Source organism: Onychostruthus taczanowskii, unplaced genomic scaffold, assembly GCF_017590055.1.
Source record: "Onychostruthus taczanowskii isolate IOZ18803 unplaced genomic scaffold, ASM1759005v1 scaffold98, whole genome shotgun sequence".
Taxonomy (NCBI): Eukaryota; Metazoa; Chordata; class Aves; order Passeriformes; family Passeridae; genus Onychostruthus; species Onychostruthus taczanowskii.
The window spans coordinates 676433-694555 of NW_024507879.1; the positions used below are offsets into that span (position 1 = coordinate 676433).

Below are 18123 nucleotides of genomic sequence, written 5' to 3' on the forward strand. Positions count from 1 at the left end.
GATTTAACAGGCCCAGGAATCCAGGAAGGGAAACGGATATTTCAGTCCAGCCTCGGAGCATGAAGTTAGACACACATTAAAGCACCTCTGCTTGGCACAAAAGCAACCTGACGTCAGTGTTTAAGTCTGGCTCCTGAGATACCAGCGGGAAGAGCTGAAGACAAATGAGACATTTGCAGGAACAGCAAAGGGAAAGAGCCCTTAGTGCACAGGTAAGCTTAGCCAGCCTGGGGTGGGGGGGAAGCTTCTGTTCCAATAGGCAAATTCTGGGATACTGGGACTCTTGAGAGTTTGCTCTTCCAGACCCTTCCTTTTTAAGGCCAAAAAGCTTTACCTCTCTTGCCAAGTACAATATAAAATGAAACATAAACATGACTGTAAACAGCACAAAACAGAATTGCCTGACAAAAGTAATGGAACACAATATTAATATGTAAGATATTTTAATTTTCTGCCTTGTGATAGAATTCTCTCTAGTTAAAGCCATTGTTGGCAAAAGAGCAAACTGGCAAGGTAAGGTGCAAGCCTATTGCTGTTCAGTGCTTGTAAGTGAAGTATCAGCTTATCTGCATGAATGAAGGCAATTACTGTCAATCTGCATACTGCAAATGTTACCCCATTATTTTGTGCCTGAAGAGGCACCAGTTTAATTAATAGAAGGAAATGTCCATTTCCTATTTAATCACTCCTAATGAAGACTTAATGAATCCTCACCATTTGGAATTGTGCAGCTTAGAACCTGGCAATGCAAGTACTCACAATATTAGGTGGGCCTATGAAAGACTAAATAGTGAACAAGGAATTTTTAATGAATGAAAATAACAAAACTGCAATGAATGGAGACCGAGAAGGTGATCATCCACATCTCTTCCTCTCTTTTTCTGTACAGCACCCCCTCTAACCTCCATAATCAGTGGCTGACTAGAAAGAAAGTACTGGAGCTTGGGAATGGACAGTGAGAAAGGCAGACTACAAACATGTGTAGCCTGAAGTCCAAAAGCCACAAAACAAGGAGAACAGTGAGAATATCTGCCAGCTGGGAAGTCCACAAAGCATCCCAGCTGCCCCAGGGAAAGTGGACTAATTAACCTCCACTGATACTACAGCCAGGTATGAACTGTAGGTAAGAAACCCGCCCAGGGCAGGGGGGCTGAGCACTGCTGCAGGGCAGACACGGGCACAGGGCACACAGATCAAAAACAGCCAGAGAGGCCTGAGCTGTGTTTATGGCTTCCAACAGTTTTTCATATGCATAATGCTCTTTGTTGTCACTCCATGCTTGCAGCCAGCAGCACCTCCTCCAGTGCAGATCACCATGCAGGTGAGAACAGAGTTTGCTGCTGACTGAGACACAGCTGCCCTCGTGCCATGGCACTGCCACCTGGTCCAAGGTCCACCTGGAGCACCAGCTTAGGGCTCCTCTGGTTTAGGGCTCCTTGCTCCACCACAGCATCATCCAGAGCTGCTAAGACAGCAACTGTGGCTGTTCTGTTTCAAGACAGTTCTTTCTTTTGCAGGTCTGCAAATCCCTCTCTTCCTCTCAGTTGGTCCTTAGCCTTCAAGAGAGGCTGGTTTGGGTTATTTTTTTAATGAACCACTACTCTTGTGAGAAGAAATTTTCCTTGAAGGTGATTTAAACACAACATCCTTGTGCACCAGTTCTAATGGCTGGAGAAGGCAGGTGTGGGGTGAATGTAAGAGCCATCTCAAAACAGTGCTTTTATGTGTGCATTCCACCAGCTGGTACTCAAAGTGGATTTGTCACTGTGGAAGTTGGTACTGACCCATTTGAACGTGGAAATGTGTCATTTCTCACAGGAGAGGAGCTTCCCCCCTCAGCTTTTGTGCTGCCAGATGCCTGTCCCAGCTCCTGAAGGAGGTGGGAGATGAGGGAGGGACTCTGAGGAGCCAGTGCCAGCCAGAGGACCGGGGAGGACATTCCTGCACACACCTACACGGATGCAGCGGGGAGCCCTCAACGGAGAAACCTGTGAGTATGATTATTTCCTAATGCCCTTTCTGGTAGATTTCTTTCCCTGTAGCAGATGTTCACTAATCAGAGGATGGATTCAGTTTCAGGTATTTGGAGACTCACAAGTTTTTTACTTAATACACAATAAAACCTTTACTATCTGCAAGGGCTTGCCATCTCCTTTTCTGATTCTTATTCAGACAAGATCAGGACTGGGGAGAATATAAAATACAATCCTATTCCAGCTACAGTTCTGATTCCTGTATTTTCTAATGGAGTTCTAATATTATTTTCTGGGGAAGGAGAAGGTGGGAAGGAGGAGAAGCACCCCTCTGCTGTCTCACACAGAACTTGTGTTTGTCACTTCTTTAAAGGCCAGCTAACTCAAGAACGTGATCAATTTCTAATGCCCCCACATGCACTTTCAAAACTGGAACTTGCTCCAGCTTTTAAGAAAAGCAATTCAATAACCAGCCAATTTATACCACTAGTCCATTGCTCTCCCTCTCGACCAAGCAATTGATCTGTACAACATAAATCCCACTGTTCTTCTAAAACTGAAGCAATTAAAACATAAAGAGTTAAATTAATACAAAAGGCCATCACTGGTTGGTTGTGCTGCAGTTTCAGAAAACCACACTTTTAATTGCACGGGGGCAGGTGAGCACAGTCAGTCATGAATGGCCTCCCCTTCCTAAGACAGAGACCAGGGAGACTTTTTTCAACTTTCTAGAAATTGTTCATAGCCACTGCCACCAGCCGTGTCTCCACTGTCTTTAAAAGGCCTGGGGTGAGAGCACAGGTCTCTTGGCACTGGCTGGCAATTTGACTCTTTTCTATGTAGCACCCGTATTTTTAAAAAAAAATGAACGCAGTCCTTGTTGGAGCATTTTCTAAGATTATTTAAGAGAGCAGCAACCTTGCAGCATCTGACCTTGCTTTCACAGAACACCCCCAGAACCATTCAGGCCTCTAAGCACGTTCTTCATTTCCAGTGACTCCCAAAGGAGGCCCCTGCGTGCCTGTGTGCCGGCCCAGCAGGGAGCAGCCCGGGGGCCGTAATGACCGCAGGGCTCCAGCCCGCGCCCAGCATGGCGCCAGGACAGCGCACACCGCAGGCCGCGCCGGGCAGCGGGGAGCAAGATGTGATTGGCTGCAGCAGCGCATGAGCAGGAAGCTGATTGGACGGTAGGAAGCGTGGGCAGAGTAGGAGCAGGAAGCTGATTGGATGGCAGGATGCGTGGGCAGAGTATGAACAAGAAGCTGATTGGATGGCAGCATGCGTGGGCAGAGTACGAGCAAGAAGCTGATTGGACGGTAGGACGCGTGGGCAGAGTAGGAGCACGAAGCTGATTGGATGGCGGGATGCGTGGGCAGAGTACGAGCAGGAAGCTGATTGGATGGCAGCACGCGTGGGCAGCAGCATGGCAGCTGAGCCAGCCAATAGGTGCAGTTCTTCTGTTAAGTGTCGGGTTGGTTTCAGTTGTGTCAGGTTAAAACTAAAGGTACAAAAAGGGGCCGATCTCTGCAATAAAGGGATCTCCTTCAGCTGCATAAGGGGTCGCCTTGCTCCCCACTGCTACAAACACACAGTTGGCTTTCTCAAGTTTCTGGATGCACACAGGACAAGTTCTCACCCTCCTTCCTCGAAGCAGGGTTAGGATCTATAGTCAGCTCTTTGGAATTATCAATGATACTAAATTTGGGGTTTCATTTTTAGAACTTAAAATTTTTGCACCAGACAGATTATGCACTGTTGACTGGAGTGACGCAACAAAAAAGGTAAAGAAAACAATGTGAGGATTCTACAGCAGGAGGCAGAAATAGCAAGAACCAAACTTGGTTCCAACATTTGGCTTTACTGTAACCCACAGTGGTCACAGAACTGCTTGTGAAAAGAAAAAGGTAAGGAAGAGAAACTTTGTTAATGTGCAGCCCCAGTGAAAACAAGCATTGGCTTCAGAAAGTATGCTTTCAATTAAAATTATGTAACTGTATGTTCCAGAGGTTCAAACGTGGTGTCTAAATTACCACTTAAATTAGCCAGCACAAGTATCCTATAGAAATGAATGTTTCAAATCTCACCTCAGCAACAAAGGCTAATTTCCGATTATTTATAAACCACATAAAATGTAATAATAGTTTTAGTGACAGGGGATAAATAGGGTAGGCAGGCCTAGAGACAGAAATAGGTATGTACAGATATTGATGGGTAGAGACAGTGCTAGACAGGCACACGGAGAGAGATGGAGACAGAGAGGTTGACACAGGTAGAGGCAGCTCTAGAGAGAGGTGTGGGTACAGACAGACATGGACAGGTAGAGAGACAGGCTGACAGATATGGACAGACAGAGAGAGGTGCTGACAGATTTTGTCAAGCAGAGGTAGATATTGACTATCTAGATAAAAGACGTTTTTGACAGGGAGAGGTAGTGACAGGTACACACAGACACTGACAGGTAGAGACAGGTACAGATAGATCCTCACAGATTCTGTTAGACCCTGACAGATTCTCTAAGATTTTAGCTGATTCTGTTAGATTTTGGCAGATTCTGACACATTTTGGCAAATTCTCCTGTATTCTGATGGGTTCTGATAGAGATATTGGCAGTGCTGGAGACAGATCTTTGACAGAGATTTTGTCAGATATTGACAGGTACAGAGAGGGAGATCTATATAAAGACAGAGAGTGACAAGTACTGATAGGTGGAGTAATTATAGATGGATAGAGACATGCATAGATGACTAGTGATACATACATAGGTAGAGGTGTATATATAGAGAGGTGTAGATAGATATAGATACATAGAGGCAGAGATAGGTTAAGACAGGCAGAGCTAAATACTGCCAGGTATAGAAAGGCACTGAGAGGTATGCAAGGCACAGGTAAGTATCAGCAGGTACAGACAGGCAGAGATAGGTATGGTTTGACAGACATACAGACATAAGTACAGACAGGTATAGGTACAGATAGGCAGAGATAGGTATGGTTTGACAGACATACAGACATAAGTACAGACAGGTATAGGTACAGATAGGCAGAGATAAGTATAGACAGGTACAGATAAATGCAGAGAGCTGTAGGTAGGGATAGACAGATAGAGCAGGTGTGTGGATAGGCAGGGGTAGGTACAGAGAGGGATAGACAGAGATGCGTAACCTGAGACAGGTATAGGTGGATAAAGACAGAGACAGGTAGAGATTAATACAGACAGGAACAGACAGATGGAGGGACACAGAGACTGGTGTCACTGGGTGTAAATAGGTACAGATTGATACAGATCAGGATACCCAGAGACAGATGAACACAGATAGCCAGGGACAGGTACAGACACAGACAGGAACAGCTGGGGAGAGAGCGATAACAGAGAGCAAGCATTCTGAACTATGTGAGTGGAAGTTCCTTTGAAAATAGTGCAAAGTATGTAAAGGGTAGGAATGTGCCCAGTGTCTTACCTGGTTTTGGTGCCATTTGGCAGATTTACAGCTTGAAATCACAATCCTATGTGCTCCAGGTAGAAACACGTCACAGAACATGGGAATGTGGAGGCATTTTATAGATGGCTGTGCTGAGGCCAAGTGCATAAAAGTTCCATAAAAGCACAAAATGTCTTTTCCATGGCTAATGATACTTGGCTGTAAAGGAGCTAATAACTCTTAAAGCAAGTTCAAGCAAAATCAATAAATTCACTCAGGAATCAAGTCACCTTGCTCTTCCTGTTATTTATTTCGTAGACCTGTAGAATGTCTTGCAGCATTTTTTTCTGGCCTGGAACTCCACCCCTGGACTGTTTTTATTGTGTTTAGACACACACATGAGCATATTCCACATGTGTAAGCTAATGCACCTTACAGTTCTGCAAACCAAACTACTTCAGAATAACAGTGATAATGTGCTGTGAGAATTTAAAAAGAAAAGGTGATTGTTATTCCTTTAAAGCCAGAAGTCCTATGTGTCACTGCTGTAGATTCTCGCTGTTAAGAGGGTATTAGAAAAGAAAATAGGATTTGGAGTGACAGTGGAACATGCTGCAAGCACAAGAAAGCCCAACTCAAATGTAACACCTAGTCTGACCAACAGAGTACTTGATGCCACTTTTCTTTTCTACTTACCGCAGACATGATGAGCTCTCCACCGAGATTCTGGATTTCTGCTTTAACCTGGCTGCAGATCTTGAGCTGGTGGGAGTACAGTTTGATCTGTTCTAGGTAAGCTAGTAAATCCTGTTTGCAGGACTGGTCTGGGCACTGAAAAGAACAATAAATAAAACACTTCAGTAACTGCTGATTCAAAAGGATGTCTCAGGAATGACGTTGAAACTTCACTGAGGAGTATTCCAGTTGCAGACTGCTAGAGCCTTGCTTTTCACTGCAGTTTGATCAGGCTGCAAAGTTCATTCCCCTTGGGAAGCTTTTTAATACCATAGTTGGAAGCTCAGATGAAGCCTAAGATTCCCCATATGCACTCTGCATTTAACACTGCTGTGCTTGCCTTAGCAGTATTTCTAAACATATCTTTAGTGTATAGAGTAATTGCTTCCAGTCCTTAGATGATCTCTAAGAAAATACCTCTGTTAACAGTGATGAGGGCAATCCAAACAGATTTTGTGGGCTATGTAACCATACATGCAGAGACATATTAACATCTATAAGTTATGCTTTAGCTTGTAATGTGATCTATGGGGTTTTTTTGTGTTCCATCCAGACTGTATTGAACTCAGTCTGCAGGTCTTCTCTAGCTGTGGGAACAGCAAAATTAGAATGTCTTATGGAAAAGTCACAATAAAAATAGTCAATATTTTTAACAATACAGATATTATAGAAATAAAAATAGGATTGCTGTAACCTATTTTTTTTCCCAAAACACGTGGAGTACTTGGAGTGCAATGTTGCTCTGTGGGTACCAGGCCAGCCATGAAAGGCTGGGTATGAATTTTTTCTAAGGCTGATTCTCATTGCTCTGGCAGAATAAAGGGATCTTAAGGTGAATGGTGAGCCCCTGTACTGCTCCCACAGCTGGAAAGAGTAAGAGTGATAAAAAAGCATGAGATCCCTGCAGGTTTGCAGACATGGTGTTAGCCTGGCTGTGGTACACAGATGATAAATACAGCCCCTTCCTTTTGACAAGAAACTCTGTTCAGCTTTGCATGCTGGAAAAGCAAAGATACATCCCCACCAACTGCACACTGTCAACAATCACCTGTGGTTTTATTGAACTGTGGTCAGTGGATTTAAATCCAAAACCCACCAGGAGCCAAAAAAAAGCACCAATTCTACTTAACTCCAAAAGTATTTCAGCTCCTGGCTTTGCTGAAGCAATAGTACATGTTCAAAGGGCTGGTGTGACAATGCTGTTCTTCATGGATATGCAATAACAGCAAGTTTATGTTTTAGACTTAGCAAAAGGTAACAGTAAAGGAAGGTCAGAGTGTACAATGTTAAATTCATTAATATGACTTAACATCAGTCCTTACCTCACATTCTGCTACATCCATTATTGTTTCCTGTATTTGGGCACAGTTTACAACAAAACCAGAACATTTCCTTGACATGTTCTCTTTCTGTGTGATGGAAAACTGCCCTAAAATATGGGGGTTTTTTCCCCTTCTAAAGCACTGCATTAAGGACTGCCCAAATCAGTATTTATATAATAGTATCTCTGTGTTTAGAAAGCTGGAATACCCAGTTTATTTAATTTAATTAATAAAAAAATATACTTCAAGTAAAGTACAATACAATCCCTTAGAACATCACAACTCATTATACCAAGATGGTGTGTATTCCTGGAATGACATTCTTCCTCCTCTGTTTTTTTCTTTCCTTAGTTACACTTTGATTTTATCCCTCTGGCCAGAAAAAATCAAGAGAAAGGAGTTTAGGGTGCCAGTATCCACTTCAAACAGTGACAATACCAATTTCAGAAGTTCAGAGACAGGAATGATTATTATATAGTACTCTTGTATATTATAGTGTCAGGCTACTCACAGGTACTGTCTCCCTTCCTCAGCAATGCAGAAGAAATGTGTACCATTTTAGGAATGCTACAGATGACACACATCAAAGGCCAGGAAACTGCACTCAAAAACAAGACCATGAGGTTCTGTGGAAACATTTTCAGTGTTGGAAGCATTCAGAAAAGAAAATGCAGGGCATTGGATAAGAAAATTCTCCTGAAATATAATTATGCAACTGTACAAGGCTGTGGCATATCCACAGCTGCACTACCCAAGTAGACACAGTGCACCCTTGCCCTGCACTGCCCCAGCCAAGGCCCAGATGGAAGAAGGAAGATTGTTCTGAATCCTGCTATTCTTCCTCCATTACAGACCCCAGGGGCCATTCAAAGTGACTCCCAGGAGCACAAAACAAAGGAAATGGTTTTGAACACGGGGTTGCTCAATTGCAGAAATCTGTGTTACAGAATGATTACATTAAAATTTTACCTAAGTAAAAGAAATTACTGGACAAACAAATTAAAAGTATCAAGGATTATTTCCCATGTCAAGTGGATCAAAAATATTTTTGGTTATGTAAATTCTGGCATGGCTGCTAGAGGCTGGGAGCGCCATGGAAGTCAGGCCACGCTCTCCCGAGCTGTGTCAATACCCAGTGACACCTCCTGGTAGCAGCAGGGACCAGCACATCCGTGCCTGAGCTCTGGCCACAGCACCGCAGCAGAGGGTCGGGCCAGCCAGGAAACTAAACCTCATGCCTTGTAGCACGTCAGATCAGCCATCAACAGATGTTAGGAACAAATGTTCTGCAGGGGGGACACTGCAGAAGGAATCATCTACCTATTGCTCAGAGGCAGCTGGTACAAGCAGCACTTGCTCAGCAGCAAAACCAAACTCCAGGCTGCAACAGAAGGACAATCAATACATTCTGAGTTTCACCATCCCACAGGTATGATGGTTACCAGTTTACTGCTGCACATTCCTGACTGGAGAGCCCATCAGATTCTGAGAGGTTTTTCCTCACACACCCCACGGGCAGCAGCTGTTGCTAACAAGGGCTTTCTGTAAGAGCAGCATCAGAACTGGCCTGCATCCCAAAGATGCAGTGGTATTTTACCCAACAGAATATCCACCACACATCCAAACAATGTGAGAAATTAAAATAATGTAGTGATTACAACCAGACTGAAACCAGCATTCACCATCCAAGTGAGAAAGGCAGTGGCACAGCAGTTGCACAGGAGCTCCTGCCCACAGACCACTGGGAGTTTGCTTTGTTCTCACTTCATCCACTTGCTAACAAAGGCCAAAGCATTTCTCTACAGAATCCAAATCTGTCTTCATGGGGATCAACACTGGGGATAATCACACAGCACCTACTATAAATGTGTGCTGGGCACAGACAGGAGGCAGCTTTGCTGCTCCACCAGTGGGGTTCTGTCACCCAGAGGGATTACAGAGTGTGTCACTGACCATTGTATTAGTTCTGACAAGCAGCACTCCGAGTGACCCCAGCCAGAGCCTGCCTGACTGGGAGCCTCATGGTGCAACACAGAGGAGGCTCTTAATGCAGACCTCACTCTTCAGCGTATTCCATCAATCCAGGGTGAGGTACTCACTGCCTTCATTATCTTGGGGCTTCCAGGTCACATTAAGCAGCAAAAGTTTTCTGACAGAAGGGACAAAGAACAAAAATCTTCTGACAAAAGGGAACGTCTCCTGACAATGAATTTATAATGCACTTGTGATTCATGTGCATAGGTTGCTGTTGATGCTGTAACTGTGAGGATTTGCACCCTTGTTAGTCTGAGCCATCCTGGAAGTGCTTGTGACTGTGGACTGAAATACAGCTGAGTTCTGCTAATTGTACCACACTGTATGCCTTCCCTTCAAACACAGCAACGGGGAGCTATAAAAATCATACAGATCCTTTTTTTTACATAATAGAAATGCTACAGAATTTAGTTGTTAGTAAAAAACAACATGTGAAATACTCCACTAAAAAGTCCCAATGCTGCTCAGGAAAGCACTACTGGCACTTATGTTTGACTCTGGGTACCAAATTCCTGAATGGCTTATCCTGTTTGGCCCAAATTCAAAGCACAGTTATTTGGTAGCCCAGAGGAATGTAAAGTTTATTTTATTTTAAGACCCCAAGAGTGCAGGGCATAGGAAACCTAGCAAAACAACAGCTGAGAAATGGAATTTGAAAATACCTTTGAGATTAAAAAAAAACCCACCACAATGAGAAAAGAGCTTTCTAAGTTAAAGGACAACTTTGCACAGCCAAACAAAAAAGCTTTTAAACCTTCTTTTAACAGAAGTTAAAAGCTCTATAGCCATGCAAGGAATGAGAGTACTAAGAATATCTGTAATAGGAGGAATAAAGCAAGATTCTCTTTTTTACTAAATTTGACACAACTATCTAGCAATACTTGCAATTGTGTTCACCATAACTGAAAGGGCTGCCTTGGTTCATCTTTTGATTTGTGTTTGGATTTTTCTTGTTTTAATGCATACAATGTAATGTAAAACTGCATCTAAAATCCAAGCAACACCTGTAAGTAAGGAGTGACCTTCAGATGCACAGAACAAATCCCAGGGGTCAGGTGGCTCCCACGTGCCAGCTGTGAGCGAGGACAAAGGCAAGGAGCTGGAGTGAACACAGTAAATGGGTTACAATAACCTGAATTATGTCATTACACCTCCTAGCAGCTCTGAAGGGACTCACGAATTATCACCACTAGTGGTTCATGAATACTTTCTCCTCACACTGATTTGCTCATATTTCTAGTCTGGAGTCATTGTACTAATACAGCTGAAATCTTTCTTTCATAGAAGAAATGATATTTCAGTGAGAGTGGATTCCCTGTCCTAAAACCAGCAAGAATTTATGACTCATACTCATCTTTGCTATCTCATTGCTTTCTGCAGTGAGTCAGTGACAGGTTTGAATTTTAATCTGTAATAGATAAAATCTTGAAAGCAGCTGTTGCCCAGTGCTGGAAGGAAGTGTGTCAAGATCAGGAATTGGGGAATTCAGACATTTTACCTATTTTTTCTACAAATCTGAGCACAACTGTATAGATGCAAAATAGAAATTCTTTGTTATCTGGCATTCAGAAAGACACCTGACAACCACTGACAGACTGGTGTTGTTTCCTAGACAGTAGGAAAGCAAGCACTGAATATGAAAATAAAAAGTGAAGGGAAAAGAGAAGGCATGTGAGGGTGTGGAAACAGTGACTGTCCTGTGCTGCCCTGGACCTGAAAGGCAGCCACAAAGGAAGAAATGCTTCAGGCGTGACACCTGCACTCCTCTGCTGGTGTTGTACAGCCCTAAGGACACCCAGCCAGCCTGGTGAGGAGGCTGCAGGGGTGCTCCTGTGCCACTGCAGCTCCCCTAGGCAGGCTGCTGAGTTACCCTGCTCCTGCTGGGCTCTTCTGGTGGGAGGTTGAACCATCTGATGATCTAAAAATTCAACAGAAATAAAGCACACCTTCCAGCTCTAACACTTGGCATTTCATGGTGATAAGTAACTCATAAGAGTTACTTAAACTAACTATAAATAAAAATGAAATGCAAAAATCACCTTCAAGCTGCAGATTAGCAGAGGTGAAAACAGCCAGTGTTAGGGGTAGGGAGCAGAGAAGGAAGGTATAGCAAAAGCATGGATTCTGTAACTCTGCAGAGGGTGGAGAACAAACCATTCTGGAGCCAGACAAGTCTGTCCTTCCTAAGCTAGTGCTGAGACCAAGCACCTGCCCAGAGCAGCAGAGCTCTGTGCCAGTGCCTCCATCCTGTGTTCCCACAGCTCATGTGGAGCAGCTGCATTGCTGCTGGGTAATTTACCCAGGTCAGTCAGGAGAGGACAAGCCTGCACCTCTGCACTGCTGCCTGCACAGCTGGCCTGGCTTTGCCTGGCACAGAGCTCATGCTCTCCACAGTGGCTGGCTCCGTGCTCTGCTGGATTAAGAGTGGGAATGAAGGTGGCACACAAGGACCTTTCAGTCTCCCACCCTCTGCCAGTGAGCAGTACAGGGGGAGCACGGCCAGGACAGTGATGTGACCTGGCCAAAGGTTCTTCCATACCAGTTCCATGGAGTGTCATGGCCAGCATGGGGACTCACCTGGAAAGGGCTGATTGCTGCTCAGGGACAGGCTGGGCATCGGTCAGCACATGCTGGGAAATTGTGCTGGGCATCACTTCTTTCCCTCTGGTCTCAGTCCTCTCTCCCCCTGTCTTTCAGCATCAATGTTAGTACTACTACTACTACTACTATTATATTTAAATTATTAAACTTTTTATAGCAACCCATGAGGTTTCCCTTTTTTCCAGTTCAGGAGTAGGTGACCAAGCAGCTGCATTGTACTCAGTTGCCAGTTGGGTTAAAACAGGACAACAGCTTTTTATACAACTATTATATACTTACATATTTACTTATTTATTTAATGACATATTTATTTATATACTGACATATACCTTAATACGTTAATAAGAAATAAATAAATATTAAAGCAGCTGTGAATATATATTTTACATGTGTATCTATATACATGTTCATATATATGAATGTCTAAAATGTTGCATTCATAGCTTAAGGGAGCTCACAAATATTCACACAAGTACAAATGCATGTGCAGATGGATGTGAGTACCTAGACACGTGTGATGTATGTGCACATCCATTTCAGGGTGTGCATGAACAGGCCACTGCTACACACGGAGAAGAGAACCCACAGAGGATGTGTGTCCCAGGCACTCGTGCAGCACTCCTGGCAGGTGTTGGGGTGAGTGTGGCTGAGCAGGGCAGGGCTCCTGCAGAGCGAGCTCACCTGCTCAGCGATGAGCCGCGCCAGGACGTCCATGCGCGAGCCTGACTCCGAGATCACCTTGGCGGCGTTGATGACATCAGACGTGTGCTTCAGTGGGCCTCTTCCCCTTCAGAGGAAACACAGAATAAATCACAGCTGTGCAAACTAGGTGCAGAAGAGCTCAAGTGAACAAAGCAATAATCCATACACAAGTGACAGTAATTAAATCCCCCCCCCCCACTGTTTTCATGTCCCACAAATCTGTATTGTTTGGCATCACCAGGATGCAGAAGCACCAGAAAGGTGTTACAGTTTCTTCATATTGAAAGTACAACCCATGCCAAATCCTGATTTTAAGTAATTTCTTAGGCAGTTTGCTATTCCCAGAGCTACATGAAGTTCTTTTTCCATTCCATGAATTTTCTAGTAATATGTTCCAAGGAACTTCAGCTCAGTGTATTCTGAGAGCCATTACGGATGTCTGGTCAGAAAAATAATGAGATTGGTTTAGTTGGGATTTTAAAAATGTAACTGGTGCACCCACGTACAGAGATGTATGAACAGGGCTGCAAATCAGCTTACACGTGCCACTCAGAACACAGATATGCCATATCAGAAAAATACTTCCCAAACAATTACAGAATTTCTTCAGAATTTCAGTCTAGAAAAACAGCCAAATTCTTGTGAACAGTCTGCCAAAAAGTCAGACACTTTCTGTATGCCCTCCTCCCAAGCCCAAAAAGCTGCTTGGATTACAGGAGAATGTTTCTAAGAACTAAGAAATAAAAAATGACTACTTAAGGCAGGAAGTATGACCACCCTTCTCTTCACATTTGCTTGAGCCTCAGCCTCTTTAATGCTGAAACACTTCACCTAAACTAAAATCAACACTTAATTGTACTTCATGCATGTATAAAGTGAGCAATGCTGCTGAACTCAGCTTTGCCTTCCAACATCTTTGAGAGGAATACTTCTAGTTTTACTAAGTATTTCATTTCCAAAGGCCCCAAATGAATTTACAAGTTCTGCACTGGACAAAGGAAGTAGACAACATGAAAAATTTTAATGTAACTCTTTGTTCAAATGAAAAGACCCTTTTCATCCAAGTCAGTATTGTTTTATATGCAAAGAACATTTCAGAAAAAAAATAATTTCACCTAAAAATATTATATTATGGACCTGTCAGGAAATGACAGTGGTGACAACACAAGATGACAGATCTCTTCTTGATTAATCATATTGCTCAGCAAAGAACTACCAGTTCTTGGGGGAAAGCATACTTTATTAATTACAGTTCCTTATTCTCAATTTTGGAAGCCCGCATTTGGAACAACCTAGAATCCAGTATTTTACACATCACTGTTCCACAGAAAGACATCCTCTTGTTATGGTACACCTACTTGGCAAATTGATCAGTTTATAGAAGAATTATAGTGTATGTAGGGAATGAATTTGCAAATGCAATCCCCTGTATCTAGGATTAAGTACTTGAGCCCTCACCCATACCCTTTATTTGCCTTTCCTGGTCTTTTCCCTATGAATCCTTAGGCCCAATTCTTTTGTGTGCCTTACTGACCCTTCCCTCCATTCCAGGCCACTGGTTCATTGGTATTTGCACTGCAGCAGTTCCAAAGGCCAGAGGTTTGTCAGGCAAGCACAGCACATCCTCTAGCTGCTCTACAAACTACCAGCAGCCCAGCACCCTCCTGGCAAGGTCCTACCCAGGACCAGACAAACAATATCAAAGATGAACACAACCCAGGATTAAAACAGCCAGCAAAGGAGAGATGGCATGAACAGTTCAAGCCATTTCTGCTTAGGTAGCTCTTGTACCTGCAGCAGCTTTGCTGACATTTGAAGCTGGCTTTGAGGGTAAAGTTCTCCAATTAAACCTGGAATTTCCTTGTAGCCTCAGAGATCTAATGAGAATGAAACAATTCCACCCAAAAATTTACTTCAGACAAATAAAAATGAAGTATTATTTTTCACCACAGAGATGGCCACCCTCAGAGCCACTAGAGGAGCACTCAGCAATGACTGTTCTGGAGATTTCTGCCCCACGGGGCACCTAGTGCACCAATGGGTCACGTTCTCCACTACAACCCCTAAGAAATGTGAGGTGTGATGCCTCTGAGCTTTCAGCCACAGCACAGTCTTGAAATGAATGTTAAATACCTAGGAATGCCTCAGCCTTGCACTAAAAGGTGCTGAAACCCCACAACGTTAAGGTACCGGCGCAAAGAAAGCTCCTTTGCTACACAACCAAGAACTGTCTGTGCTCCTTTTTTTACCTTCATGTAAAATCCAGAGCCTTTGAAAAAAAGCACAGGCTTAGCTGCCTTAGGGTATAGCATAATAAGCCGTTAGTCTCAGTTTACGATGCTGGGAAATTCTGAGTACTCTGAAAAGAATACTTGGGAAAATACACCAGATCTGCTGAATCACTGGCCAAATGGAAGAAACTGAGAGAAAAACCACAAAACCCACAACAGGAGGCTAGTTCAACTGCAAACACTAAGTAATCTGGACATAAGTAATCTGATTAGAGAGTCCCCATAGCATTCCTGTATGAAGCCAGAGGGGTGGTTTCAGCCATCAGTCTGCAGAGGAGTCCCTGAGGCAGAGCTGCTGTGGGAACAGCAGACAGCACACCAAGGTACACACCCCAGTAAAAGCCCACACAAAGCTTTCCTGCAGCTTTCCCTGTTTGGGTATGGCTGCAGCTCTGTGAGGGTTTGCATGAAGGAAGCTTGGACACAGTGGGAAGCTGTGCAAAAAGGATGATTACATGTCATAAACATAAGGAGAGACAGAAGGGTTTACACCCACAACAACCTGGAACTTTGGAGTGGGGCAAAGGAGGAATGAGGAGCAAGAGAGGCTGTGGGACACACGGACAGTATTGCATTCGCAGGGATGCCCCGACGAAGGCAGCAATGATGCATCTGACTCCATGTTCTCAGAAGGCTAACATCACTTTATTATACTGTATTACTGTATTATACTATACTGAAGAATACAGAAAGGATACTTACTGAATGCTAAAAAGATAATAATGAAACTCATGACTCTCTCTAGAGTCCTAACACTGCTTGGCCCCAATTGGCCAATGAGTCAAAACAACTCACAGCAGAATCCAATGAAACAATCACCTGTGGGTAAACAATCTCCAAACACATTCCACACATGAGCACAACCCAGGAGAAGCAAATGAGATAAGAATTGTTTTCCTTTTCTCTGAGGCCTCTCAGCTTCCCAGGAGAAAAATCCTGGGTGAAGGGATTTTTTCAGAGAATGTGAATGCCACAGGAGAGCCCTTGAGGGGCTCCAGGGCTGTGGTTGGTGGGGAGGGGGTTCAGAGCTGCCCTTCTGAAGGAACAGCCTCGGGCTGTGGCACCACTGCCAGTGGGCGAGAGCAGCCAGCGCCTGCTTGAGGGTGGGACTGCTCCATCCTCTGCTCAGGGCTCTGCAGTCCTGGGATTTTATTGTTTGAAATTCAGCAAAGGAGTTCCATGGCTTTTGGTGAATAACTGCCTGGCTCAATGCATGTTGCCTTCAAATGATACCAGTGCAGCTGTGCACTTCGTGAATTCCCACTTCTTCTGATTTAGCACAAACTCAGGAGATTCAGAATGCCACTAACTCAGATTAACTCCCTGAATCCAGATGTTAGAGACACATAAAGTCCATTAAATCATCTAGGTTGTTTTCCCTAGCCACAGCACAGCTTCCTACCAGTTTTATATGCACTTGCATTTTTTTCTGGTAAGTTTAAAGTATGAAAAAACACTTTGCTTGAAAGGCAATGTTTCCCTGAGCTATCCATCTCACTCTCTGGAATGCTTTTCCAGATATTTAGGTCTTTCTCTGTATCACTGTAACAGCATCCCTTTCCTCCTACAGACCTATTCCCTGATCCTCCTCCACTACATGCTGAAGCATCCCAAATCACAGTGGATAGTGCAGACCTGCGTGCAATAGCTCATGCACCTACTGCTGTTCAAGAAAGAAGCAGAAAAAAAACCTTTCCACCAAGTACCATCTGCTGGTCAACAGATCTCAAAATTTTTCCTTTGTGGAGTCTTCTACCTCTTCCCCTAAAAAAATTCTAATTTCTCTGCTATGGAAACTGTGTCATATTTCATTTTTTTTTCAAGTCAGCTTTAATCTTACTGTTCCTTCCCTGCTTCCAGTCTTCAATGTTTAAGGCCAAACTTCTCCTCACACACTCAGTTACTGACATTCGTCCCCAGTGATTTCATTGAGTTCATAACCTACAACAGTAGATCCTGGATTCACTGCATGGAAGATCTAATACATGTATTTTCCTCACACCTCACTATTTCCAAGCATAAAGCCTTACAGGTTGAGCAAGCTGATAATACATTCAAGGCAATTGAAAAAAAAAGACAAGACATGAAGTACTATACATGCAAGCAATTATATCTCCCCAAGGTAGTGATGGATTTTATTAGAGCTCAAATCAGCTACAAACAACAACAAAACTGGGAGTAGGCCATAAATAATATATAGAGAGACATTCAGCTAAGTCTAACAAGAAAGAAAATGGATTATGTACAAAGAAAGCTGTTTGGAGTATCTCCACAAAGGTATAGGAAGAAAAAACCCACCTCAGTGTTTCTTGAAAGGTACAATGACAGGAAGAAAGAAGTTGGACTGTGTTAATTAGTACAACACCAAGGGTTTTGGGTAATTGTGCAAGAGAGCCTGAAGCCTCTCAAATCTCATCGTTCTTGCTCCAAGCCAGGACAACCGAGAGCAGCTCCATCCCTGTCTGCCTAAACTTAACCACATCGATCTGCAGGCATCAGTATGGGGCATCATTTTCTGTTCTCCTTCACATTGGAATTTCACTCTGAAAAGCAGTGATACTCTTAATTCTTGCAGTAATGAAAACTTCTACTTCAAAACGGTTTTTGCCATCATCTTTTTCAGGAAGAGAAATTCTTCTGTCTGCAAGCAAAGCTGGTGGCTTCCCCCTCCACACTGTGCGCTTCCCCCCTGCCCCCAGCAAATGCTCCACACTCGCCCTGCATCAGAAGCAGGCAGAGGGAGCTGCAGTGAGCAGTGGCTGAGGAACTCCCCCCTCACACCCCAACACAGGGACACATTTCACAGCACCCCACGGTGTGATTCAGCTTCACCCTCAGCTCCAGCCACAGCCCCCGTGGTCACGGCCACTCTCCGGCCCTGAGCTCCAGGCTCTGACCATTCTGCCATCAGGCCGGCGTCCAGCTCAGCAGGTCCTGACAGCTGCCACTGCAAGTTTGCCAGGGCACTGCAGAGGAGGCACAACTGCAAACCAGTCCTAACCCAGCAGCATCTCTCTCTTGCTGTTCAAACCTGAGCAAAGCTGTTCAA

At 43.9% G+C, this 18123-nt stretch overlaps 1 protein-coding gene across 3 annotated transcripts in view; it reads right to left on the minus strand.

Annotated features, from left to right (window-relative positions):
• CTNNA3 (catenin alpha 3) overlaps positions 1–18123 on the minus strand; it is a 426086-nt gene that overhangs the window by 9392 nt on the left and 398571 nt on the right. For all 3 annotated transcript variants that reach the window (XM_041427252.1, XM_041427251.1, XM_041427254.1), the window contains 2 exons: positions 12763–12868; positions 6086–6220 (listed from right to left, as the gene is read on the minus strand). In XM_041427252.1, the coding sequence (XP_041283186.1) occupies positions 6086–6220; positions 12763–12868 (241 nt within the window). The remainder of the gene's footprint in view (positions 1–6085; positions 6221–12762; positions 12869–18123) is intronic.